This window comes from Agelaius tricolor, unplaced genomic scaffold (genome assembly GCF_023055355.1).
Source record: "Agelaius tricolor isolate 1412-34295 unplaced genomic scaffold, bAgeTri1.0.p SCAF_5, whole genome shotgun sequence".
Taxonomy (NCBI): Eukaryota; Metazoa; Chordata; class Aves; order Passeriformes; family Icteridae; genus Agelaius; species Agelaius tricolor.
The window spans coordinates 17669355-17696313 of NW_027269265.1; the positions used below are offsets into that span (position 1 = coordinate 17669355).

At 39.4% G+C, this 26959-nt stretch overlaps 1 protein-coding gene across 8 annotated transcripts in view; it reads left to right on the plus strand.

The window, feature by feature from the left end:
- FOXN3 (forkhead box N3) overlaps window positions 1-26959 on the plus strand; it is a 206263-nt gene that overhangs the window by 123315 nt on the left and 55989 nt on the right. For all 8 annotated transcript variants that reach the window (XM_071426639.1, XM_071426641.1, XM_071426643.1 and 5 more), the window contains one exon: window positions 8851-8915. In XM_071426639.1, the coding sequence (XP_071282740.1) occupies window positions 8851-8915 (65 nt within the window). The remainder of the gene's footprint in view (window positions 1-8850; window positions 8916-26959) is intronic.

Consider the following 26959-nt stretch of genomic DNA (forward strand, 5'->3'; position numbering starts at 1 on the left):
ATTTTGTTGAGTCTGTAGACCCAGACCCCGAGGTGAAACAGCCCATTGTTGGATGCTGTAGGATTTTTTGTGTATGTTTTGGGATGTCTCTCCCCATCCCTAAAATACAGCTCTCAGTTCTTCAAAAGGAATAATCTTGGGAGTATGAATGAGTGAAAACTGACATATTTTGATACTAAATTTTTAATGCCTTAGCAGTTTATTTCTAAAAATGTATCTCTAAGGATAACACATTATTTATGCATTGAACTTTTGTGTTGATGATAGCATCCACAAACTATCTGTCATTTATCTTTTGAGCACCTTGCATGCTGTGCAGTATGGTCTCAGCTCAGGTCTTCTGGGGGTTACCATGAATGCTAGACTCATGTAGTAGATATGCATGAAGAGTTAGAATTGAGATGATGAAATACGTAATTGAGGCTTTTCAAATATGGGAGTACTTCTGTTTTGATGCTCTTGTTGTCATCATCATCATCATCATCATCATCATCATCATTGTATTTTCTTTTACATAACTTTCTGACATGTGCATCAAACACTTTTGTGTATGGCCCAGTGAGTACAAATCTGTGCAACCTCCTCTGCAGCAGTGTTGCAGATCCTGTAAGCACATTAAGCTTCCCAAGGAAAAGTACCCTTAGCATCTGGGAGAGGTTGAGTGTTCCAGGGGAGCGGTTAAACATTCGTTTGTTCTCTGCTGCTCTAATTCCAGAAGCCAGATTAGTTCTGAATCATCTGAACCACATTCATTCAAGATTAATGAGAAAGACCAAGTGTGGAAAATTTCAGCTGGTAAGCGTCTTGGCCTTGAGCAAGTGGTGGAGGGGGAGTTCATACTGGCAGCAGCCTGCGGGTCATGCTTAGTTTTAAGTTCCCCTTAGTTCTTAAATTGATGAAATGGGGAATCACAACATTCCAGATAAACAAGAATTTCAGCAAGCAACATGAAGCAGTTGGCAGAGCACACACACACTCCCACACACCCCACACACCACTTTACGGCCTCACCTCCTTTTTCCCATCTATTTCTGTTTCATTGGACATCAGATTTGCCCTTCTGCATATGCACATTTATAACTTCATGCACGTTCAAGGTACGTTGGTGTCATTAAAGTGGCCAAGTTCTCGGGAGTGGGTGACACGCCACTCAGCAGAGGTGTGCTTCTTGTCACTCTCCAGTCCAGTTAACTGACAGGCCATGGTTAAGCCATGGTTGGGGATGTGACTGGGAGCCTTATGTAGGAAATATTTCAGAAATCCACTCAGGTCTATCAGCAAAGCTGTTTGAAATTCTGCAAGATAATAAATGGAAACTTCAGGACTGGAGTAACAGAAGTCAATTGTGTGACCCTGGGCTTTTAAAAAAATTAATCAGTTTTGATTTGGGAGAGTCCTTCTTTTAGGAGAAAATTACAGTATTGTGCCTGGTTAATAGCTCTGCAGTTTCACTGCAGTTCAGTTCTTCAGGTGGTCAGTGTGGAGTCTAGAGCCTGTACTGTAGCATTAACTATCCAACCAGACTCTTATACATTAAGTTTAAAGTAAAGGTAGGCCTCAGGTATAGACAGTGTCTAGGACTCATTTGTTTTCCAGAACCTGAGATTCAGGAATTTTTTCCAGTGCAATTTTAAGCAAGTGAAACCAAAGCAGAAATGAAGCTCTTCTTTCCCACTTGTTTTGCAGCAAATGGAAGCAGAAAACTGAAGTGCTCTATTTCTGGTTTTGTAGAATAGAGGAGAATCAAACTCTTCTCCCTGTTGGCCAGGTCATTGTTTGATGCTGGTGTAGCCCAAAAAAGGCCACAGTCCTCTGTAGTCTCAGAGGCCAGTGGCTGTCTGAAAAAGGAATATTCTATTCATCTGGGCTTCAGGGCACTGACTTCTGCTTCCTGCTTGAGCTGGCACAGACATGCTCTGTAGCTCAGGAGAGAGTTTAGGTAACTCAAAAGTTTACCCTGCATGACAACTACCAGTTATTCATCCAGTGGTAGTCTAGGAACCATTTAATAGCAGTTGTGAGAAAAACAGCACTTCAGCAAGTGAAGTAACCTTGTATTTTTCCTTACTTCGAAATAAGGGAAATAAGTGGGAACAAATAACAGCTATGCTCTAGAAGTGAGCTGTGTTGGTCCTTCCTTAACTACATGCACTTCAAAAGACTATTCCCTCATCTATTGTGTTGTTAACCGTTCTTTATTCTTTCCAGAGATATATAGTCTTGTGTCAGTAAGCCTGTTTTTAGTACAAAAGAAGAAAAATAAAACTCAGGCAGAAAGGATGAAATTACTTGCCTGGAGTCACTGTGTGATTTCAGCAGTAGAGGCAGAATTAGAACTGGAGGCTGATAAGCAGCCTCTCCCAATTCCCAATGGAGACAAATCTTTTTTAATTAAAAGTAACATGGGACTGTTGCCTCACCATGAATTTTCAAATATATCTGGACTTTCTCTTGTTTTAGTATTCAGCCTAGAATTATCTCGTGTTCACAAAATACATCTTAAAATATTTAAACACAGATTAATGAAAGATTTTCATTTTGCACTATGAGGCTGGTGTACCTCAAATAGCCATCTCTCTTTAAACAAGTACTCTGTAGAAATTATGATAGTGTCATTTATTTAAACAAATTTTGTATTGTTGTCCATAAATATATAATATTTGTCTCTCAGCAGAGACCAACATTCTGGCCAAGGGCTAGAGAGTCTCACATGGGGAGAAGAAGGCTTCATGTATCACATCAGCAGTGACAGGGACCTTTTGAGCACTGTAGCAGAGTCATTGATGGGCTTCAAAGGACACATGACCATGTTTTTCTTGAAATTAGGAATTACCATTTTTATGCCTGATTCTGGAAATTTGAGTTTTCTTTTAACTTTTTTTTAATCTGCCCTGCCCCCTACTTCCCCTGCCTTGTTCTTGCTTAATTACTTAAATGAAGACCTGAAGACCATGGCAGGACAATGGCTTTGGCTATTTGGAGAACATAAAGAATTTGACCAACTTTTCACTTCATCCTTCAAAAAGCATTAAATTGTATTTTCAGGCATTTTGTTCATGAGTAGCTTTCATGAGCAACTTTTCTTTAGCCTTTAATGAAATTTAGATTTAGAAAATCCCTCTGGCAGTTGTGTCATATAGAAAACTCATTTAAAGTTCACAAGGGATCAAAATGTTATTGTTCACTTGAAAATGTGTTAGACACCCTAGAGAAACCAGGAAAGACTCCAGCTTGGAGCTTAAGTCTTGATCTTACATGTTGCAGTAAGTGAGAGATACTGAGAGACAGTAAAAGAGGGAATTGCAGAGAAAAGAGAAGCATTGCCAGAATATTAGATTAGCAGTCATAAATTAAAAACCTGTATTGTGAATTCATAAATCTCTTTAACAGTAATGTTTTGTCAGTTATGGAAAATTTGAGAAGATGGAGTAATGGGTTTGTATATTTAAAATCTCTAAAGTATTAATCAGTTTTCATTGAAGTGAGGAAATACCTTATCACCAGCCTTTGAGGGTTTTTTATGTATTGGCCCAGGTTAGTAGAGGGTTTTTTGCTTTGCTTGGAGAGGAAACTTGTTTTGTTGCTGTGTGATGGCTAGTTGTGGTATTAACTGCCAGCAACTGCTGGCAAGGATTAGACTTTTTCTTTTCCTCATTAGCAAAACACAAGTATTACAGGTCCAGCAGTATATGAACACTTCTGTATTGCTCAATAGGTAAAATGGCAGTGATCAATTCATTAAAACAACTATGGTTATATACCCAGATGGACTGTGCAGTAGTGTTGTTCGCCCCCATGCAGTAATGGCATTAAAATTGACTGTAGAAAAGAAAGCTGATAAAACAGTGAAAGGATGTGAGGTCTCCAGTGCAAGCAGTGAAGAGCTGGCAGGTGTTAGAAGAGTCATCAGTCAGAAGGAGCTGCTGTCTGTCTTGTGTTCACTCTACAAGCTCATGGCACTGTGGTTTAGACCAAGTGACCTCCTCCTGTGCCATTCAGCACTGCTCTGCAGACCATGTTTGTTCAGCACAGGAGCCAAGAAAGCTGCTCACCACTGTAGTTGGGAACATTTCCCATGCCTTACACAGGGTGATTGCCATAAGGAAATACTATTCATCTTCCAGCATCAAGGAATGCTGTATTCCCACAAAAACATACTTAACCCTTTTTCCTCAGTTACAGCAGCATCCTAAATTAATTCTCAAGTAATGGTAAAAGCCATACCAGCTTAGGTGGGCAACCATTTATATACCTTAGAGTCACAGTCTGCACCTTGCTGGCATTGGGAGCTGGTTGGGCTTGTCAAGAGCATCATTCCCTGCTGCCTCCAGATACAGGGTTTAATGGGCTCCATCCAGATAAGGCATCTACAGCTATTGTTATCAGCAACTTGAACATAAGACAGTGACTAACTGAGATTTAGTTGCTTCTCAGGAACTTTTGGAAGTGAGTTTCTAAGCCTGCTGCAAGATGCTTCATTGGTTGCTCTTTGACAAAATGATTTATTGCTTCTAGGTTTGGTGTTCTTGACATTTCCTTCAGTTCACTCTTTGTCAGAGGTGTTGGTCAGACTTGGAAGAGAAGCATTTTGCACTGTGGATGGTTGGTATTGGAATACTTACAGCATGGGTACAGCAGTGTCTTCTTTCCCTTCAGCTGGTAGTGGCAGCTTCTGTTCCCAGAAATTTTCAATGATATAGCTGTCCTCAGAGCTGGTATTGCCCTCAGGGCAAAGAGGGGTAGTTGCAGTGTATTGGGTTGAGCTGGAGAGGCAGTTCAATCATCTTTTCTTGTTCCCATCATTTTTCCAACTGGTGAGGGCTAGAGAGGACATCCTCTGTTTCCTTGCTGCCTGTTCATGGTCTGGCAGCTGCTTGCTTACTGCAGACTGTGTTGGGTATTTTGTGTGCCACAGCTTGTTAGCTTACAGCTGACACTGTTCATATTTCTGTCCTTTACTGAGCTGTCCTGCCCAGTAGTCCAGGCTTTCCTGAAAGCCAGGAATTAGCTAATTCCACCTCCTCTTGGCCATGGTGGGCTGCAGTGTGTGTGTGCAGCACTTTCCCTTCCTCACCAATGAGCTGTCCTTCATTGGGCTAATAAATATCAGCTTCAAAGGCCTTTGAAATGTGTGTTCAGGGGCTGGTGTTGGCCTGTATGTTTGCTTTCTCCTCTTTCTGTGTCTTCCATTGCTTTACCATCACTCAGTAGACGTATTTGGTAACACAGTCATTGGCCTGTATTTATTGCCTGGCTTCTGTGTTTTCATAATCCCTTAATTGTGGTGTGTTGTGCCACACAATTGAATTTGGTTTGAATTTTTAGTTGTTTGGGTTCTTTAAATCTATTAATCAAGCCTCTCTGACAAAGAGGCCTGTGAGAGCTTTTGGCATAGTTGGGAAATACTGCAACTGTGCAAGAGAATTCTTACTCTTGCTTTTTTTAGTGCTTGGCTTCGAGACTCTAGTCTCCTTGCTCTAATGTGAATTCCAGAAGACAAAGGATTTATGTTTCCTTTTTTAAAGTTTCTTGAAGCATATGCACCTTTTGAAGATTTTTGTAAAAGTCCACCATACATTTTGATAGAAATAAGTAATCTGGGGGCTCACACATATTATTGCTTCTGTATGCCCTGGGAGCTCTGGGTTGGGCTGGCCACCTGCCAAGAACCCTTACTGGCTGGACAGTCTTCATATTGGCCTGGTTTCCAGCAGAAACAGTATTCAAATCAACACATTCCTGTAGAATGTTTTAGATTTCAGCAAAGCAACATTTTCCTATGGAAAGCCTTTCCTCAGAAAAATCCCTGAAGTCAAGAAGCTTCCCATGCCTGGGGCCCAGTGGCACAACAAAGTTTCCTGCTGATTGTGTCTTCAGAGAAAGAACGGTTCATTGCTTGCTTTGAGTGGAAATCAAGTCCCATTTGCCATTAAAAATTGCTGGCACATCCATGGGAATGGTGGGCTTTGATCAGAGGTGTCTCCCTATTCTTCAGGGGTTAAACACCATCCTCCATCAGTTCTCTCAGATACAGGTTCAGCAGGCTGAATACTGAAGTGAATACTTCATTTGCTCCCTGTGGTGGTGCACAGATGCCACAGTGCCAATGACTGTGCTTTGGAGGGAGGTGGATTGTGCACTGGATGCCTCTGGACTTGTACCCCTGGATCATCCTGGATATCTTGTTGGCTTCAAACAATAGTATTTTCTGAAAATCAAACCTGTGGTCCTTGGCAGGTAGCTGCTGATATTTCACATGTTGTCTGAATTGTTCTTTCAAGATGTTTGCTTGAAATCTCAGCTTACTATGGTTAATCAAGGTCCATCTTCCACCCACTTCTGAAAGTGCCCTGTGCTCATCTGCTTCTCAGAGTTAGGCCAGTCCAAACATGTCCAAAACAAAAATGTATTAGGCCCCAAGTTTCTTCATAGTGAGATAAGAGTTCAGACTACTTACTGCTTTTCTTCCAAGAGATATTACTTTAGTCAGTGTGTTTAGTTGGTAAATTTGGGGAAAAACCCTTCCACCAATAATGCTAATGGAATAAATATTAATTTTATACCAGGTATTGATTACAAAAGAAAATCATAGACCCAGATTTTGCAGTTTTATTTTGCCTAAATGCAGAATATGCTGTTACTTCTGTAGGAGAATTGGCCATTCTTCTCTTGTAGCTTACAGGCTACACTGAAGAAACAACTTGTTTGAAAAAATACCTGAGACGAACCAAGTTATTTGGGTTTTTATTGATGGTCTTTAGAAGAATGAACTTCTTCAAATGGTTTCTTAATCTGGAACAGAGAGAAAGCAGCTTTTGAACACTTTAAAGTGATAGTTCAAGTCTATCATTTGTCAACTTGAAATATGTCTTAATTATTAATACCCTCTGAGACTTCACATACAAAAGTTTGGTAACAAAAAAAAATTTACCCAATGCAGTTCAGACATAGGTAAACTTCTACAAAGCCATGCAAACACAAAAGTTTGTTGTTTCAAAAGGCTTGATAGTTGCTGCAGTACATTATGTACATGCTTTAACTCTTTAGCTTCCTTCCCTGGGAAGACTCGGTTGATTTTCTCAGCTCATGTGGGTTTGTGCTGAATCAGATGGTTTTTATGAGAACACTGGGCCTTTTTTCAAATTGGAAAAAAAAAATCACTATGGCTTTGTTTCTTTAGTGGAGATATTTTGTCTATTCAAATATATACGTTTTTTCCACTCCTTTCTTTAACCCTCTTCCAACCCACTTAGGACAGCTTGGGAGTGAATTTCTTTTGCAGTATCATTTCAGAATTTCACTCTTTTTTTTTCTCTTGGGCTTTTGAAAGGCATATAGTTGCCATACTGTGATTTCTGATTGGTAAATCTTTACAGTATCAGGACAATGCTGTGGCTTTCTATTTGTGGCCTGATGGGTCCTGTTGCAGAGTTTATGCAGGACTCTGATACACCGTAACATATGTGACAGGAGTGAATCCTACAGGAGTGTGAATGCCCTCAACAGCTCTTGACCTTCCTATGAGTTGAGGAGCTACACTGAAGAGCGGGCGCTTATTACAAGGAAGGCAAACAATTGGTTGCTTAAGCACTATGAAGTGAGTGTGTGTTCAGACAAGTGTGTGCCCCGTGCTCTCCAGCACTTAAAATGGAGACCTACTTAACTTCTTTTTGGTCATTTTGTTTTCTTTCTCTCTCTCAGTTACCCCTTTTGTTAAGGAGTATTGAAGGTTTTTATTACTTATGTAATTGGTTTGGATGTATATGCAGTCCTTATTTTAACACAGTGAATTTTTTATATATTAGCACAAGACTATCTGCAGAATAGTTGTGCTTATATTCATAGAGCAGTGTTAAATACAATTTCCATTGTATGGACAATATATACAGAAGCTCTATGACTGCACTTTTGATAGCTGAAATTTTTCAGTCTACTTTACCAGACTTCTTAAAGTAGTTTTTCACTGCTGTGTCTGCTTATATTTCAGCCATTGAGTACATCACTCTTAAAAGAGGTGTCTTAGGAACACAGAAGTGTGTATCCCCAGACTGCAAGTATTTGTCTATGGTGCAAAGTAACTTACACCACTGAGGATGATTTTATGGTCTTTGCAAGGATTTATCCATGAGTTGTCTCAGAAGCAGAAGAGGGGCCTGGCCCTGTGTGAGTTCAGGGCAGGGCCTTGGTTCAGGCAGGCAGTGCCACCTGCCAGGCACCCGATGGCCCCTGTGGCCACTGCCCTGGCAGGGTCTCCCAGGAGGCACCGTGGTCACCAAGCACAGGGCAAAGGCTGAGATTTGTCACTGCTGCTGGGGATGATGTGTCGAGCTGTTCCCGCTGCAGTGAGGGGCTGTGCCTGCCGGGGCTCGGTGGGTGAGGCACGGGAGCTGCCCGATGCCCGGCCATGGCTGTCCTGGGCAGACAAATAGCTGGGGCAGCATGTTGTCACAGCTGAGTGAAACATTTGAATTGTTGGCAGGTATCTCTGGAGAAGGGCATGTATTTTTCTGTACTGAGAATTCAGTAAATAATTTTGACATTGATTTGAGGTTTTCTATTATTCATTCAAAATTGCTTTTTTCTCTTTTCCTCCAAGAGGTTGTGGGTGTGTGCTCTGCTGAGGAGATTTTTCCTCGTGAAGAAAATGTCAATCTTGAATCAAATTAACCTATTTTTAACATGAAATATTAGACCCTCTCTTGAAGGCAAAAGTGTCATGATGTTAGCTTTAAGAACAAAACAGAATAGTATGTTTTATATATTTTTTATACTACATGCAAATAGTAACTTATAATTGCAACTTCTAATGCAAATGTGATTTTCTTTACACTTGTTTCTTATTCCCTTTAGCACATCAGGTCCACCCATTTGGACAGGAAGCACCTTTTTCAAGAGAAATGGAGCCCTTCTACAAGGTAGGTGATAGATACTGCATCTTGGAGTAACTGTTCTACTTGAGAAATAACTTCTGCAAATTGCACAGCTTTTTTGATACTCACCTGGCAAGAAATAACCAAATTTTTTTTGTCTCCTTTACCCTTTCTCCTTTATTGCGCATCTGGTGCCTTGAAAATGACGGTTTACCACGTACAGTGAGTGTAGTCTGTGAAAGTTGCTGCTTTTTTTCTTTCCTCAGATCATTAAATTGCTTGCTGTAATATATGGTGAAGGGTGGCTTTTTGGTTTTTTCCCTTTGTGTGGATAAAGAGTGCCCAGAAGGAAATGTTCCAGAAACATCACTTTTAGCTCTGTGGATGAAACAAGGTTGTTTTTGAGAGAGATTCTTTTTTATACTCCTTAATTGTGCTGATAGCAAAAGGTACCAGAAGGTAGGTAGCCATGATGTAATGGGGAAAACAGTGTCAGAGTGTTTGTCTCAAGAAAGCTACTATGGTTAATAGTGCTTATATTCACAGAACAGTGTTAAATACAATTTCCATTGTATGGACAATATATACAGAAGCTCTATGACTGCACTTTTGATAGCTGAAATTTTTCAGTCTACTTTACCAGACTTCTTAAAGTAGTTTTTCACTGCTGTGTCTGCTTATATTTCTGTCATTGAGTACATCACTCTTAAAAGAGGGGCCTTAGGAACACAGAAGTGTGTATCCCCAGACTGCAAGTGTTTGTCTGTGGTGCAAAGTAACTTACACCACTGAGGATCATTTTATGGTCTTTGCACGGATTTATCCATGAGTTGTCTCAGTTTCCTTTTCATTCTCCTGGTGCCAAGACTTTTCTGGTCTTTCTTCTGACAGAAGATGCTATATAATGTTCTCCGGAGCATTTATCCAAATCACCTACGATGGAGCTTTACTCACAATGAGACACAGAAGCAAATAATTCATTGTCAGGCAATATTACCTTTTACAGACCAAAGGAATCCAGCATCTGAGGTTTACCTGAAGATATTTTTCAAGTTAATTCCTTGCACATATCTAAGAATTTGCATAACTCTATTTACTATCTATGCTGAGATTTGTTCAAGTGAATTTTAAATACATTAAAACATTGAGATTATTTCTTACCACTAGGAGATGGTATAAATTCTAGAGTTTATCTGCTTTTGGCTTTAGTCTGATCAGATAGCTCTGCTACATTTAGAGTCCTTCCTAATGAGAATAACTAGTTTGTTTGTTTTTTTTTTTTGGTAAGGAAAAAGAGCTATTGTGAAATAGCTTGATTTGTTTAACTTTTTCAATAATTCCGATTTTAAATGGGTATCTGCACATACGTAGTCTTGGTAATCTGAGTTGATAAAATATAAACTTGCTCTGTCGAGTCTGTACAGCAGAAATGTTTTACCTTTTCTTAAGATGCAAGATACCAGGAATTAATAACAGCTGGTTTTGTAGTCCTCCCCATCTCAGTTGTTGCTTAAAGCCTTCTCACAACAAAGAAGAATACACTGTTCTCTATCCTTTTCTCCTCTGCCCTCTTCTGCCTTCCATATTGGGGTGGAAAATCTAAAAGCCCAAAACTTTTAAAGAAATAGAGAAAAGAGATGACTGCCTTTTCAAGCAACTGGCAAAACCTAACAGACCTTTAACTGAATTGGCATTCTGTGTTGCCATTTCAAGTGGAAAATCCAGCCAAGTTGCACTGTAATATGCATGATACAACTGAGGTTGGAAGGATGAGAGAGTATGAAGAAAAACCTCATTGAAGTAATCTTTTAACACTTCCTGGTTATAATTTTAAAGCAAGAAGATAAATCAATGAAGCCTTCCTTTCTGTCCTTTTTCTGTCTTTGGATTTTTCCCTGCAATAGGCTCTTTACTATGTAGGCTTTAGCAGGTTGCACAGAAATAGTGCATCCACCTCTTCGCTGCTTCTCTGAGCACCTTTTTCCAGAAGACCCGTGCAAGAAAAGGTGGCAGTGCAGGGAGATGTGAAATGAGGTGTAGGTATTTGTCATGATGCCTTGAGAGGCTCCCTGGAACAGAGGCTAGACAGTGTCAAAGGAATAAAGTAGATATTTGTTGAAAGGCCTTCAAAGGATACACCTTGGGCAGTACAAGAGCCTGGCCATGGCTCCACCCAAGATGGATGATGCATCATCACAAGTTTTCACACTTTGATAAGTTTTGGTCCATTTAATACTGGGGTTAATTGTCTAACTACGGCTTCAGGTTATGAAGTCCCATCTTCCCAGGTTGCTCTACTCAATTCGCCATTGTTTATACTTTTTGGACCTGCAATGGTATCCTTGGTTCTTGGGCTGGAAAAGGATTGTTTTGTCTAACTGAACTGTGAGAACTTGCTAACACTTCATATGAAATTCAGAGTTATATAATACAAATGCAATACAAAATCTGGAAAATACGAAAGCTGAAACTTTAGGCATCAGTCAGTACCTATGTTACATGACCATCTGAAGTATTTTTCCAGTGCTTATAGTCAGCTTAATGCAATCAGGAGAGTGAAAAATTGACTCAATTATTGGTTTTAAGTTGTAGTCCTGCCTTTGGATTGGCAAAAATTGAGGTAACAAAGGGATTTTAAACTATTTTTACTTGGTAATTGTTCTACTGTGTTTGAAAAGAATGTTCACTGTGTTATAGACAATAATACAGAATACTTCTGTAATTATAGTAAATGTGATATTCATGTGTACTTGTCACACCTCATTTCTTCTGAGTTCTTAAGAAAAATGTTCTTTTTCTGGTCTGAGGAATGAAGAGAAAAAATTCCACAATGTAAGTAGTGCTTTCTTTAGCCAAGAAGACTTGTAGATGCTTCTGGTTTCCATTCATTTTATATCAGAACTATTTGGCAAAATAATCTTAACCATTGTAAAGAGTTTAACATATTTCTTCTGCTAAAGTAGCTCAGAGAACAGTTATCTGTGTACCTCAAAATAGCAAAGGAAGAGAAAGGGAAGCTAAAATTCGTTTTAGCTATTCTCTGTCCTTAATATTTTTGACGTGAGCGGGAGTAATTATCTGTTACTTTCTGGCTTTGTATTTTTTTAAGAATTTTGAAATATATTTACGCCGTTCTCTTTTGTGTATGTTTTTATTAGATACGAGATGGCTGCCATAGGTTTTTGGGGTTGTTTGTTTGTTTGTTTGAGTTTTTGGGTTTTTTGTTTTGTTTTGGGTTTTTTTGTTGTTGTTGTTTTTGTGGGTTTTTTTTTTTTTTTTTTTTTTTTGTTGGTTGGTTGGTTTTTGGGGTTTTTTTGTGAGGATCATGGTTCTGTTGTTCTTGGCATTAACTCTAACCAGTTCCTCTGTATTGAGTCAGTCACCTGCCTAGGTACTTCTTGTAGTCTTGAACTCCTTCTGCTGGGTGATGGTTGATCCCTATAGCCTTGTGCTACATGGTCTTCTTGAGAAGAGTCCCATGCAGAGCTTAATTTAGGTAGGACCTTCAGTCCTACCAGACTCTAATGTCTTCTCTCAAAACTTACCTGTGTGTCCATGGAAATTGCTGTATTCTAGCTTTCGGGATTCCCATATAAAACAGGTCTTTGCTCTTGCTGATTTTCTTTTTCTGTTGTTTTGTTTGTAACTTGTTACTGTACATATTGTGTGTTTGTTTCAAATCATAGATTTTTTTTTTAATCTGCTGTATGGAGAGCCTTTGTTCCCACTGTCTTTTTTTGTTCTGATCTGTCGTAACACATTCATTTTTATGTAATAAAATATATGTGAGGAAAGAGTCCTTGTGGTGGAAAATAACTAGACACAGTCTAAACTCTTAAGGAACTTACACTGTGGAAGATATGTGGGGCCATAGTCACATTAACTTCAAGATCTTAAAACTAATATATGGTGTCCTGAAAAGGGAGGTTTTGTTGCCTCTGCTCTGACCTTGGGTGTGAAGCTCGCATTACAGACTGAGCATGCAGTTGCTCACAGATCAGCGGTAATAATAAAACATTTTTGCTGTTAGTATGTCTGATATTCTTCTTGAATGAACTAAAAATACATCTTCAAATTACCTTTTAGCAGCAGTCATATAAATTCCAGTGGCTGTGTGCCACCTATAAGATGTAACTGGACTGTGGAGGGGTTTGGTTTATTTTCTTAAAGATGTAACTTATCTTTCGAGGGAAAAAAACCCAAAACAACAAAGTTACTACTCTTTTTTAATCTTAGTTGCCCTCACACTTTAATAAATTAAATGCTGCATATTACAGTGCCTTTTTGTATCAAATTTGTTCTATCTTGATTTGTCTTCGTTGTCTGGGGAGGGAAAGTAAACCTGGGTCATCCAGTCCCTATTGCTGTTTTAAAAAAAAAAATGAGATGGGTCTCCTCCCTGAGACTTGATGGTCCACCTTCCAGTTGTGCCTGACCTATTGTAAGTAGAGCCATGATCCTTGCAAAGTTGTCTGTGTTCACTTCCTCTTCTGACAGCACAATTTAAATCTGCTGCCTGCAGATGTTACATCAAAGATAGGAACTTTTTCCTCAAAGATCCTGCCAACCTGGATTCACACCTGCAAACTGGATTGCAGCAGTCAGTGAACTGAATTCAGACAGCATGGCTTTCCTTGGAAGCCATAATTCTCTTTTAATGAGGATGGAAAGAAAGACTGGAAAAATCCATCCCCTTGAGAATGCAGAACGGGAGCAATGAGGAGTTGCATGTGGCCTCTAGTCCATCTTGGCTGAGGGAGCCTGAGAAAGGAGGGATTACCCTTTCTCTACCAGCAGCTGCAGAGAATCGGCATCCTCATGCTCCAGAGCAGAGCAAGGGATAAGATGTTTACCTGGGGATGACTTGCCCTCTTCTCCTATCTGCCTTGGTCCTGCTGCCATGGCTGTGGCTGGCACCACCTGTGAGAAGCTTTGATGGGAAAGAATTGGAAGACACTGTCTTCACAGGGTCAGGTGTCACCAAAACCAGTGTGAGATAGAGACTCCATGGTTTGTTGCAGAGTAGAAATGGAAACTCTGGGCACTGCTACTCCATTGACCCTTATTACCCTCAGTCCAGGTTGGTGGCTTTCATGTTTTATTGTGCTGACATTGACACCTGGCCATAATGTGAAACTTTAAGGAGGGTACCAAAGCCCATGGATCGCTTTATTCTTAGTTGAGAATGGTGAGTTATTCAAGCCAGAAAATTGCATTCCTAATAAGAAAGTTTATTTTGCATGAGCAGACCAGAAATGACATGTCCTTCATAAAAAGATGAGGAACCAGTTTGTTTTAAACATGTGCATACAATTGTACAGAGATCTTTTTCTTCTCTAATAAGCTTGAGAATCCTTGAAATATCCAAATAAGCCATTTAATCTCTTCCCCATTAAGTATTTGTAAGAAATACGAGAGGAGATTTGGGACTTCACCTTTCCAAGCATTAGCTATTAGTAGAAGCAGTTGCTGAGGTGGAAATAAACCAACCTGGAGGAGGCAAAAAGGAGGCATTTGTTACTTATTTCCCTTGAAAACACTAAATTAGAAACTTTCACTCTTATAAACTAAGACATCCAGCCTATGTTTTTATGTTAATAGTGGCATTAGGACAAGAATGTAACAATAGCAGGGCCTGGTTTCTTTGGACAAGTATTGCCCACACCAACTACTCAGCCTACTCTAGAGAAGCCGGGAGGAGTTGGTTTTTTACTTTCAAGAGTAAAGCCTTTCAAAAGGGAGCTTGATAACAAAATCACTAAGAGAAGATGCCTGTGTGCATGCAGCCACATGTATTTTCTGTCTAATTATGGGAAAAATTTGAATGTTTTTGTCAACACCACCAACAAATACCCAGGAGCCCCTGGCAGCGCAGTGGGCTTCTTTCTCCTGGTTGAAGTTCAGTTCATCTGCTCTTTCCACTGGGCAAGCAGGGCAGGTGCAATCCTGGGCATGTAGGGGAGAGGTACAGCCCATCCTGGAGCACAGGGTGCCTGTACCTTCTGTGCTAATGGGGCTGACGAGAAGCAGGAACAGGGGAGAGCTGAAAGACAAGAAACTTCAGCAAGTCTTATGTGCTTTTAACCTTCAGAACTGCATGTCACACCTCAAAAGAAAACTAACCTTGGAGAGAAATGCTCTCATTTCTTCTACTTCCTAGAGGTGCAAAGAAAAAGAACTTGTCAAGGTACCGTATGTATTACAGATAATTTAATATTATATAATACTTAAATGTCATGATGACCATAAGAAAAAGGCCAAAAGCAATACAAAATAATCCAGCCTTAGGATTGGTAGATTTAGGTGCTGTGATCTATAACACAGTCTTTTGCAAAATTCTAAGGCCCAAATCCAACTAAACCTTTATTTTTTGATGGATATTTGGGCATCTCCTGTTCCCAAGAATCTAAATACATTTTCTTGCTTTGGGGTTATAATTTCTTGATTTTGTGCTCTGTGAAATGAGTATAATAATGGTGCTTTTCACTGCCCAGACCTGTCAGTCTGCAAAATATTGGCTCTGCATCATATTCTGATGCTTCACAAATGGAAGAACTTTAAACAGGAGGAACGTAACTGTAAAAATCAACAGAGCTGTCCATTAGCTTTTGCAGGGTAGTGAATTTTGGTTTACTTTTCTTTCCCCCCACTTGAACTCTGTACTCTGGGTGATACACTTGGAAAATTACTGTTTTCTGTAGAGACCTGAGGGGGGTTGAGAGTCTAGTTCCAATGTAGTTACTTTCATCAGCAGAGCATTAAACCTTTTGACTTCATTATGTTTTCTCTTCAGCTTTTGCTTCTCTGAGCTGCCATTCCACTGTCTTTAAAAAAATGGTGACAGTCATGCTTTGCTGGTGAGTTGGTTTAGGTCAACATACTGAATTAACAGCAAAGCTGCTATCTGTCCTTGTTAAAATAAATCACTTTTCATTCACATAGCATAATTATTTAAATCAGCTTTTTTTTCCCCTGTTTTTTTCCTCTTTTTTTTTTCCTTTCTGTTTTTTTTTTCTTTTTCCCCCACACACATGAAGGATACCTGACAATCTCTTCAGGAGTTTCTTTTCAGGAAGATGATTCACATGGTGCTTCCGTAGAGACTGAATATTTGAATAATTTATTTATTATTAGCATTCAGTATGTTTGCAGTGGTATTATTGAAGAAGTAAAATTAAGTCAGAGGGGTTGTGCAGTGTGTCCCTAAGGGAGTAATTTGAACAGCAGAGCTCTCCTTTGTTTGGGAAAGTGGGTAAACTCCTAGAGGGGCTTCTAGGGTCCTGAGGGTGCTGGTAAGGGCTCCTGTTTGTGAGAGGATTTTGTAATGGCCTTAGCACTGTACAGTCAATTAAAAAATCCCAATGAGTGGCTGAATTTTGCAGTGATTCCTACAGAAATGGTGACTTTGGGATGATGTTTTTAGCTCTGCATTCTGTGTAGTGTGTGTATGTAGCTGTGCAGTTTGTGTAATCTTTTTATTCCTATTTTTCTAGTTGAGTGTGTAAAATATGGCAAAAGCTGTTATTTATTAAGTGCCTGAAGTGTGGTCCTGCTAACATTAGTGTTAGAGCCATTAGTATGGAAATGGGACCCCTAGCTGTTTATATTCCCTGTGACCAAAAGGTCTGAGCTATCTTTGGTCTCTGAAGTTGAGGAAGAAGAAAACTGAACTCCATCAGCCAGGTCTTGGTAATGGTAGATCACCTTGCAGAGTACACAAAGATAAGTTGAACTCCTGATGTGTTTAAACTCAGTGACTTATGTTTCATATCTGCATGGGTGTCTTTACAGATAACTCTGCTTGTTTTGTAACAGTCCTGTGTAGTGACTTTTGAAATTATTACAAATGAGTGACTCAAGATGAAGTTTACTGACTTTGTTTACTTCCCTTGACAACTGGAGAGTGTGGATGAGTGCTGCAAGGCAAGTTCTACCACAGTATTAAGCTTGGGGAGAGGTTGTGGCCACAGGTCTGCTCACCTGTTCTGCCTTCAGTCAGCTGCTGTGTGAGTGGTGGCAGTAAAACAGCACTTTGCAGAACACACCCAGAGAGAGGAGTAACTGCTGCAAGTCCCTGCAGTTCTGGCCTGGCTGCCTCAGTAACTGCTGTAGTGTAGGAAAGAAAAGGTACAGGAGGTTACCCCCAAAGCATGAAGGAGGTAAGGAGCTGAATGGTCCTTGCCCTGGCAGGTCAGTGATGAGGTAACCTACAGATACTGTTTTTCCAAGGATGCTGTTAAATGGCTTCATATCTGTTCTTAGTTAATTTTCAGGTTGGTCCTGCAAGTGATGTCACTATGACTTTCTGAACACTGGAATCTACTTCCTTTAAACTGGCAGTAGCTGATCTCATCTTTTTTAGGAAAATAATTTTCTGTGGCTGACCCTTCTGTAGGCATCAGCGCAGGTGGTTTTGTCTGGAGACATGTTCCAATGTTCCTCCCACAGACACCCATACAGGACTGACTTAAAAATGGAAAACTGACCCTGGTGCTCTCGGGTTTCAGTTGGGTAAAGGAAGATGGAGACCAGATAGAGTAAAAGAAACTACAAATTCCTGTTCAGTGGCTTTTTCCTTTACTAGGACTGTCAAACATCTCCAATGTTTTCCTTTCCATGCCAGGAGTTGTAGTCTGCTCAAAGAGTGAGGGCTGTTTGCCTGTTGTGATTGCTTGCATCCAGGATTACTGGTACCTGCTGGCACAGTGAGAGCAGGTGAGGGGCTAAGGGGCTCTGGTGTGGCTGGGAGGTCAACTGGCTGTGATCACTGCAGATATGGAGACAAGCCTGGCAGCATCTGGTGTCAAACCTTTCCTCTAGGTGAAGTTTGGGGCTAGGCTACTTCTGCCTAGTCTGGGGCTTAGAGCAATAAATTTCAGTGGCCTGTGACAGGAATATAGCACACTACCAGTTAGATCCCAGATTACAGGAGGTGTTCTCTGAAAAAGTCACAGTTAAAAATTAGTGGTGAAATTTGTATAGTATCTTGGAAAATGGTTGAGTATGGAAAGATTTATTTTCTGTAACTGTGAAATTATTGTGACTATTGCCATCAAAATCTCTGGGCTGATGAGCTGGAACATATGCTCTGTGCTGAGAGCTTGTGAATGTTTGGCATTCCTAAAATGTGAAGGTGGCTGATATTAGAAGCAATCTTGGCTTTCAGAATTCTAGAGTCTGAGAGCACAGCTAGAAGAGAGGCATATGCCTGTGCTTTACATGGAGATTACTAAAATAAGAATGTTATTGCAGTTGTGTTGCTATGAGCAGTTTTGGTGATGTGCAGATTGCTATGAGCAAGGGAATGCTGTTGTCAAGTCGGGCTGTGCCTTGACTATTCCAGATTTTTTGAGCCAGACCTGTAAGAAAATTATAACAGAAAGTCTAGGAATTTTTAAGATGCTCTCTTGCTATAACCTGCTTGTGTGGTGGGCAGTCGCCTTTCTTGGATCTCCAGGGAAGCCAAAGCTTCCTAATTAGTGAAAAGAGGAAAGTTATGGGACAGACAGTGATGGTGATCAAGTCTAGGCAAAGGTTGTGTATTGTGAGTTTCCTTGTATGCTGTCTGTTTTAATGATGGCCATGGTTAACATTGGCAGTAATTTTTCCCCTCTAACATGCTAGAAATTTCTTCCTGTCAATCAGAGCAGATCTCTTTTCTGCTGGTAAGTTCTTGATTATATAGAAGGCATTTCTTAAACATCCAAAAATGGCAAATTAAGAGAAATGGAATATTACTAGGAGAGCTTAATTTTGTTTGAAATGTTGAGAAAAGTAGAAGCTATCTTAAATTGATTGGGTGGTCAGTGGCTTGCACATTTCACTGCTATGCCTTAGTTAAGCTAAATGTGAAAAAATCCATTGGTTTCAGATATTGGAATAAATCTTGCTGCTAGAAATGCTTGAGCTGCACACTTGAGAGTATGAAGAGCTCTGGGATGGCACAGTTTGTTCTTACAACTATGAATTCATAATTTGATTTTCCTGAAATTGATAACAGACTAGTGAATGAATTGGGGCTGCAAGAGGAAAGGAGGCAGGATATTTTTTCTTTTTCAGGAGAAGTACAGTGTGTTCAGAAAACCAAAGCCAGGGCATCTTTTGGGGTAAGTAGTGCTTTACATTACAGGTTTCAAACTATTAGAAGTACTATTAGCCAAGATAGTACCTGTGAACATGAACCCGCTCTACACAGCACTTCTTCCTCACATCCTTTGTAAAAAAAAAAAACAAAGTTGCACCTGGATCTCCACAGACAAACTTTTACAAAACAGTCGTCTCCAATCAGCAGAGTGGGATAAACTCATTTTCTTACAAGTGTAAGAGTCTGTAAGACTTTTAGACTATAAAAGATTTTATATTTTATCCTCTGTTGAATGCATTTAATACCACAAGTTAGCATAGAAAATGTAACTTTCCTTTAAATTGTTTTAGGACAACTTTTGTCAACTTGGATATAAGATTATAGGATATTTGGCTTCATCTATTTGGCTTCAATAACCTCATTCAGAGGTTATTTCTCTTAGTTTCCTTTTTTTTCCAGGTCAGAATGTCATAGTGCTTGGGATTGGATACAATAAAAATAATAAATTCTGTTTGTTTCTGATAATATTTATTTCTGGTGTCTAGCCCGTCATTTTGCTCTCTAGTGCACAAGAAGGATAAGGTGAAATTGAAATTAAAATTACACATATAGTGATGGGTAATTCCAGTCCTGATTTTTACATACACTCATATTTTGAATCAAGATACTAACAACATTTCCTGCTTATCTTTCATTTTAATATTTCAACATCCATGCTTTGCATCTTTTAAACACAGTTTATTTCTTTTGTATGAATACATGCATTGTTTTTTGTTACAATAAAATAGGAAATCTGCTTTGGGTACCAGAAATTGAGTTTCAACACTCAGTTTCTGATATTAATACATTAAGTAACTTGTTTGTCCAGTTTCTTGAAACAAGAACAATGCATGATTTTTCTTGGAGATGAAAAAGTAGCTAAGGCCAGACCCGTTTGATCAGCTGTGTGTGTACAAATACTTCTGTGCCTGTGTGTATATTTAAATGCCTTTAAATATCAGTATAGGTAGTTATCTAATGTGTTGAACATGTACAAAGAAGTACACAGTTATGTAGAAAATATTCCCTTTTTTTGCTGCATCTGCCCCGTTCTGATTGTCGTAAATGAGTGGCTTGGCTGCTTAAAGAAACATTGTCAAAGGTATTGGCAAAAGTAGGGTTTAACGTGAATTTGTGAAAATACAACTTTACAGAGCTGGATGGCAACATTCACTCCATTACCTTCTACACAGGTTAAAGCAAACAAAGGAGAGGCTCAAATTAGAAGCAACTTAGAATGATTTACATGGAAGCCAGGAATGCAAAAGGGGGTAAGGGTGCAGAAGATACGGATGCGAAGATAAAGATGCAAAGGGGTTTGGCACCATTTAATGATTGACTGAGTACTTCAGCATGAACAAAGTGATTCAGTAGGGTTCACTACTTAACAGTATGACTTAACAGTAGGTTTGGGTTAGTAATATTCATACCATAATCAATTCACGCACACAGAGGTAAAATGATTGGTATTTACACACACCTATTTCTGTGTGTGTAAAGGTGCCTATCAAAGATTCCTCTCAAATACATCAAATCCCTTTGAGTTTCCTAGCAGGCAAGGTGCAATCATTGGGGAGCACTGACATGTCAGTGGAGGGTGACTTTCAGCCTAGGCCTCATCATCCATGAGGGTGCTTCAAGTATCTCAAGCTTAAGGTTTGTGAGCTCTATAAACATTTTATTCTCCTTATTATTTGTGTTTCTGTCAGTTCTTGCTTTCAGTCCTGTGGAGCAAAAACGAAGTTGTTCCCCTCATGAGTTTTCTTCCCCACTTCCCTTCAAACAGTTAAGCTTTTGATTACTATAGTTGACATTGCTAATGCTTGAGGCAGTTTGGAGTTAAATAAACAAGGTATATTATAAAATCATTTTGTTTTTAAAGAAAATTGTTTAATCTTACGTGACCATGAATTTGTGTTTACATTCTGCCTGTACAAGCTTGTTTTATTACCGAAGATAGGTTTCTATCTGTGTCTCAGGTAGCAGACACCTTATTTGCTACATTCTGTCTCTATAGGGAAGTCAAGGTATGCTTCTGGATTTGTCTCTTGCAAATTTTGTGGAGAATTATTTTGTTTTGGGGTTTTTTTAATAATAATGACACAACTTGCCTTAGTCATTGAAAACCACAAGATAGATCTGCATTTTCAAACTTCTTATAGAAATGAATTAGTGGCTTAAAAACAGAAATTAGCAAGTGCTGGCCAAGATGCATGATTGATTAAGAAATTGAAAAATTTAATATGTTTATTGGTTTTATTGGGTTGTAGTCAGTCTGTGAGGTGTTTTGGCTATTTGGGTTTGCTTTTTGGCTTTCCAAGATAGTTCTTTTTACTGTGTCTGTAACTTAGTTGCTGCTTAAATGGTTTACAGTGTCTTGCACAAATACAGCTCTTTCTACTCTTCCTGTGCAAATGAAGCTGCTGTATTATTTGTAAAAATATGAGACTTTAAACATGTGAGTTGTTGTCTGAGTAAATGCTTTGACACAACTGGTGCAGAATACAGCACTGACACTTGTTCTTAGTACTTTGGACAGTATTAATCACTGACAAGGGAACCTGCGTACAACACGGGTGCTCAGCAGACAGTTTCATACAGAAGCACACTGCTACTCAAATTTATTCTCAAAATATCCAGCAAACCCTTTAATTTCCCCATACCATCTGTTGAGCAGCTTAATGCTTGGAGGCAGAAATGAGGGCAGAACTGGATGGGGACAGACCTGAGTGAACACACAGTACTGCAAGGTCATGACTCCCTGGCTTTTCGGGTCAGTCACGATGGGGCTAGCAGGGCTCCAATTACTTCTGAAGGATAGGATCCAAATTTACTGGAAGATTTCTGAAATTAATCCTTCTGAAATTTTGTTCCTAGGATCAGCAGTTACTCTTTTGCCAGACTTGCAAGTGCATATAGGTCCATGGCATCATGATTTATTTTGTAAACATTCCATGATTTGACTGCTATCTTTAGAGATGCCCCTCTGTCTACATGGGAGATGTTTTTCTTGAAGAGTGACACATATTAAACTCCTCCAGGTAGCTCTTAGTTTTCACTCTTAGAGGATGACCAGCAAAGATTATAAAGCAAACATTCCTGATTTTTTCGCTGATATTTTACTTTCCTGTGATTAACTGGAGTAAGAAATCATTTTATTTAGCAGAGGAGGAAAATGAAATACAGAGGTCCAGAATGAGACTTGCTAGTACACAGGACCACTGAACAGCTGTTCAGCAATCTACAGATTGAGTAAAATAGCTTAAGATGATGCTAGTGAACTACTAGTCTACTAAAGGCATCTGTCATTTTTTTTCTCAGGGTTTTGTTTTCTGGGGGTTTTGGAGGGTTGGTTTTTTTGTAGTTTATCTAAATTAAAAAAAATATGTAGGCAGTACTTTGAGTGGAATAATAATCTTTACCACTGAATTAGGTAAAAATAATAACAAGGAAAAACTTAGAAACAGATCTTCACAGTTACATAAAAACAGTTTACAGTTCTTCTAGATGTTTTATTCAGCTGGTAACCCTGTTTTATAAGCTGAAATTCTTTTCCACATTATATCCTATGGGAGTGTACTCTGTAAGCCTGACAGGAGGAGAGACAGCTTTATAGACACAAGACAATACACAAAGAATCTTAAAACTGCTTTTTTGAGCAGCTCATAACTTGCAGTTCAGGCCACACCCAAGCATTGCAGCCCGTCATCAAGGGTCCTGAGAGTGGAGCTTCTCTGCTGCTTTAGAAAACTGGTGTTTGAAACAGCTAGCTCTGGTTTCATTTTGTACTCTGGACTCATGTGAGCACCCATGTCTGTAAATGTGTAATCCCTCCACCATGCTTTTCACATGTATTTATTATACATGTGTTACTTTACAAGTAACTTGATGAAGGTTGGACTATTGTTAATGAAGCATATGAAGGGTTTGAATCACTCACTGTGGCTGCTGTAGTTGGCATTGTGAGCCTCCACTTCTGTGTGTGTGCTGGTTAAAACAGCCATCTACACTGCTTTTAGAGACTACCTGATGTGCTCAAGTGCAGAACCCTACAGACCTGAGGCATTGTCGTATTACAGGTATCTCTGTATCTCTTCCAACCTCAGCTCACCTGGATTCTTCATTTAGGTTATTTCTCCAGTATTTATTAACAAAAAATCAGGAAGAGAAATGCTGTTGACTTTACATAGGAAGCCTGCAAGCTGAAGCCTGTAGTTCTTCCCTTCAGGCATGACATTTGGTCATTCAGAAGCCAATAAAAAACCTGTATCATAAGTACCTTCAGGTATGCAGACCACATGCAAAATAATAAACACGAGTTTCTTGCTGCCCTTGCTGGCTGGAAGGCAGCAGTTGCCTTTGGCCAGAGACTGTCTGCCTAGGGAAATCAGTCCTTGGGGAAGGTGGTGATCTCAGCTGGCCAGTGCCAGGAGGCCCCTTTGAGGGGCAGAGCAAGGTGGCCTCTGTAAAAGGAAACTGTCTGTCAGTATGTTCCCACAGTTCCTGTGAGCAGCTACTGTTTTGAAAAGAGGCAATTTAAAAAGCAACATTGGAGACCTGTGAAAGGAGAAACTAGGCTGATTGCTAGTTGGAGTAAACCATGGATGTCTTTACAAGTACATCTGAGACACCTTTCTGAGAATATGGATGTACTTTGTCTTCTGTGCTTGGATTCCCTGAACTGACTGGCAGGGAACAGTTTTACATCAAGTGCTAAGTTTCTTAAATGACTCAAGATTTAGTTAATGCTCATGAATCCAGTGCAAATGCTGAAGTTTGTGAAGATTTTGCCATGCTGTTCTTGTTATACTAACACAAAGATTCATCCCAGCTTTCACTGCAACTGCTTTGTGATGGTGGTTTCACAAGTCATAATTCTTCTCCACTTGCTGAACCCTGCCAGGCTGCTGTTCTGCCATAATGCATTCTACTGACAAAGCTGACTGTCAGCTACGTTAATTGGCTATTGGTAGCGATTTGTCTCCTACGAGTCAAATATAGGCTGGAAAAAAATAAGCTTAAATCTTTCCATACAATTTTAATTCAGCTCTCCTGTTATGTGTACTTTAAGATACAGATCCTTTTATTATATAATTGCTTAACCTGTGGGGTTTTTTTTTTCCATTAGTCTCCTGCTTTTTTCAGTGCATTAACTGTGGAAGTGGTGATTTGGAGGACTACTTCAATCTGCTGAAATGCAGCATTTTCTAGCTTTTAAGTGTATCACCTTTTGATGGGTGGAGTTGGTTTGGGGTTTTTTGGTTCTGCCACCCTAATGACTTCCATTTAGGTTTGTTACTTGTATATGGAAGGAATTCTGGACCCAATTCTATTGCACTTCTGCATCCTGCTTGTTAGTTCTGTATGAGATGGAATGATATATTGGATTATCTGAGGGGCTCAAAAATAATAAAAATTGAACTCTTGAGCACCCATTCTGAAAGTTTAAAGCCACTCAAATCGTACTGAGGTATTCATTTAACAAAAAAGAATTCTTAGTTGTTTAGTTAGGTGTTGTTCCCTTTGCCTTTGCCCATGCAAGTGTTACTACTCAGTATTTCGTTCATTAAAATTGAAGCTCTGGGTCAGTTATCAAGGAAAACCATTTCCATTTTTTAGGACTTCATAAGCTTGTTACTGTAATAGAAATACATAATATCTAAGTTTTTTCAGGCAGGGCTTTTCTGTAATTGTAATGGCACATGACAAATTCAGAATGAACGACCTTGGCCCTGTGATACCCAGTGTCTAAATTAACAAATTGATTATTTTTTATTATTATTTTGATTATATTTGATTTTTTTTTTAATTTTCAAAAACTCTGAAATTTTTTCAAGAATGATAAATTACTTGGATTGTGATAATAACTCAGAGCCACATACAGCACCTCTCACTCTCAAAATACTTTCAAGCAGTGTCTAATGTCTAATTATATCACAAAGCATCCCTTCTGGTGGGTTTGGGTGAGCACCAGTACCCCTGGCTTAAATGGAGAGTTTGAGCAACTTCTTCAGAGTGAGCTCATGCCTGTCAGGTGTGGCAGGAGCCACAGGATTACAGAGCCCTCCTTGGTTCCTGCATACCTTTTTAAAATTCACCTTGAGAAAGATTCCCATCATAGTCTAGAAATGTGCCCCAAAATTGTTAATTGTAAATTATCTGCGTGTACATTTTGGACATGGAGTCTCCAATGAATGAAGAATTGCATGGTCTCTCGGTTGGGTAGGAAACTTGCCATAGGTTTTCTCTGCTGGTAGTGCATGCTTACTGCAGGATTGCTTTACAGAAGGCCAGAAATAGGCAGGTGTTAGAGGGAGTGAGGGACCTTCTGCACTTGTCCAAATGAGAAGATGCACATCATGGCCAAGGAGAATAACAGGGGAATAACAGGTTATCTGTGAGAAGTGGTTGTAAATCTCATTAGCACTTCCATGACTAGAGAGTGTATCTTTTTATTTCCAATAATCTGTATGAGTCTTTACTGCAGCCATGGCTGCTGTGTAAGAGCTGGGCTAGCTTTCATATTTCAAACCCCAGTGACACCTTCTGCTGTGGGTTCCCAAACTTTGGCACGTGAACTCTGAAATTTCTGCCAGGACACGAGGAATATCTCAGGTGTCGTCCCTTGGGTGTCTGTACTGGCAGCTGGGGCTGCACATACATGTGCAGATCCCTCTGTCTGTACAGCTGCTGGAGCAGTCACGTAAGCAAGTATGAGGTCTTTAATTTCCTGCAGTATTTTCTCTATTTAAAGTACTTGAATCACAGAGCACTCAAATTAAGTAGTTCGTGCACTTTGGAATTGAAGAGACTGCCTTGGAGAAACTCTCCAACTGCAGCAGAATTAACGCTAACCAGGCCTGAGGATTGCTAGAAATAAATAATGAGTGGATGAGGGGCTGAGAAACCTGGCAGAGTTTCAGAATGCAAAGGTGGGGTGGCTGGGGAGCATTATCTTATCTAAATGGTAATTTCTATTCTGTACGTTAATTAAAACACATAGTGTACAAAGTAGCATTTAGGAAGTCTTTTGGAGGATCTTTTCCTAAGGGGATGTTTTGCAAGTAAATTGTGAGCAGTACATGCCTGCTCAGTGCAGCCTGCAAGAACTGCACTGAAGCAAAAAGTCCAAATTATATGCCCTCTTTAAGCAATGGCATCTTATGTATGTTGTTATTTTGGGAGAATTGCTTTTATTTTGTTCATAATAATGCATTGTGATATCATTATGTCAGAGAAAGAGCAAAGCCATATTCATGAATCAGTAGAGATTACCAGTGTGATATTGAGGAATATGGTTCAAGAATACAGAAAGGAGTCATCAGTTTCAAAAGAACATTTTCTGTAGGAATTAAGACATTTTACATATTTCTTTATTTATATCTTAATGATTTTTTTCTCATGAAGACTGCTTAAACAAACTGATTCATGCACCAATTTGGATTAATTGACCTTAAATATTACTGTCTATTTATTGTAGGTGTAGAAACAAGGTTCCCATCTAGTAATCAGAAATTATTTACATGACAGGCATGTTTTTTGTTACCTTGTCAGTTGTGTTTTCTTTGCTGTCTTACTGTACATTCATGATTGATTTGTATTCATTCTTGCTTCTGTGTATTATCCCTTTTTCTGCATCTTTGGTGGAATGATCTCCTGCCCTGGAAGAGATAGCTTCTACTGATACTATATTGGTTGCTCTGCCTTGTTATGGAACATAGGCACATACCACATCAAAAAAAACCCTCAAAAAACCAACCAAACAAATGCAACAAATCCCCCTACAAAATGTTTCTCACTTGAAAAATGGTAGAATTTCTCAGCTTTGTAGTAATTGCAATGACCTCAGGTGCAGCAAGTGAATAACAGCAAGAGCCTAATAACAGTCTTCCACTAGGTTTAGAGGCAAGGGTTTAGGTTTTTAAACTTTTGCAAAAGGACAAATATTTCCTGTCATGGGAAGAAG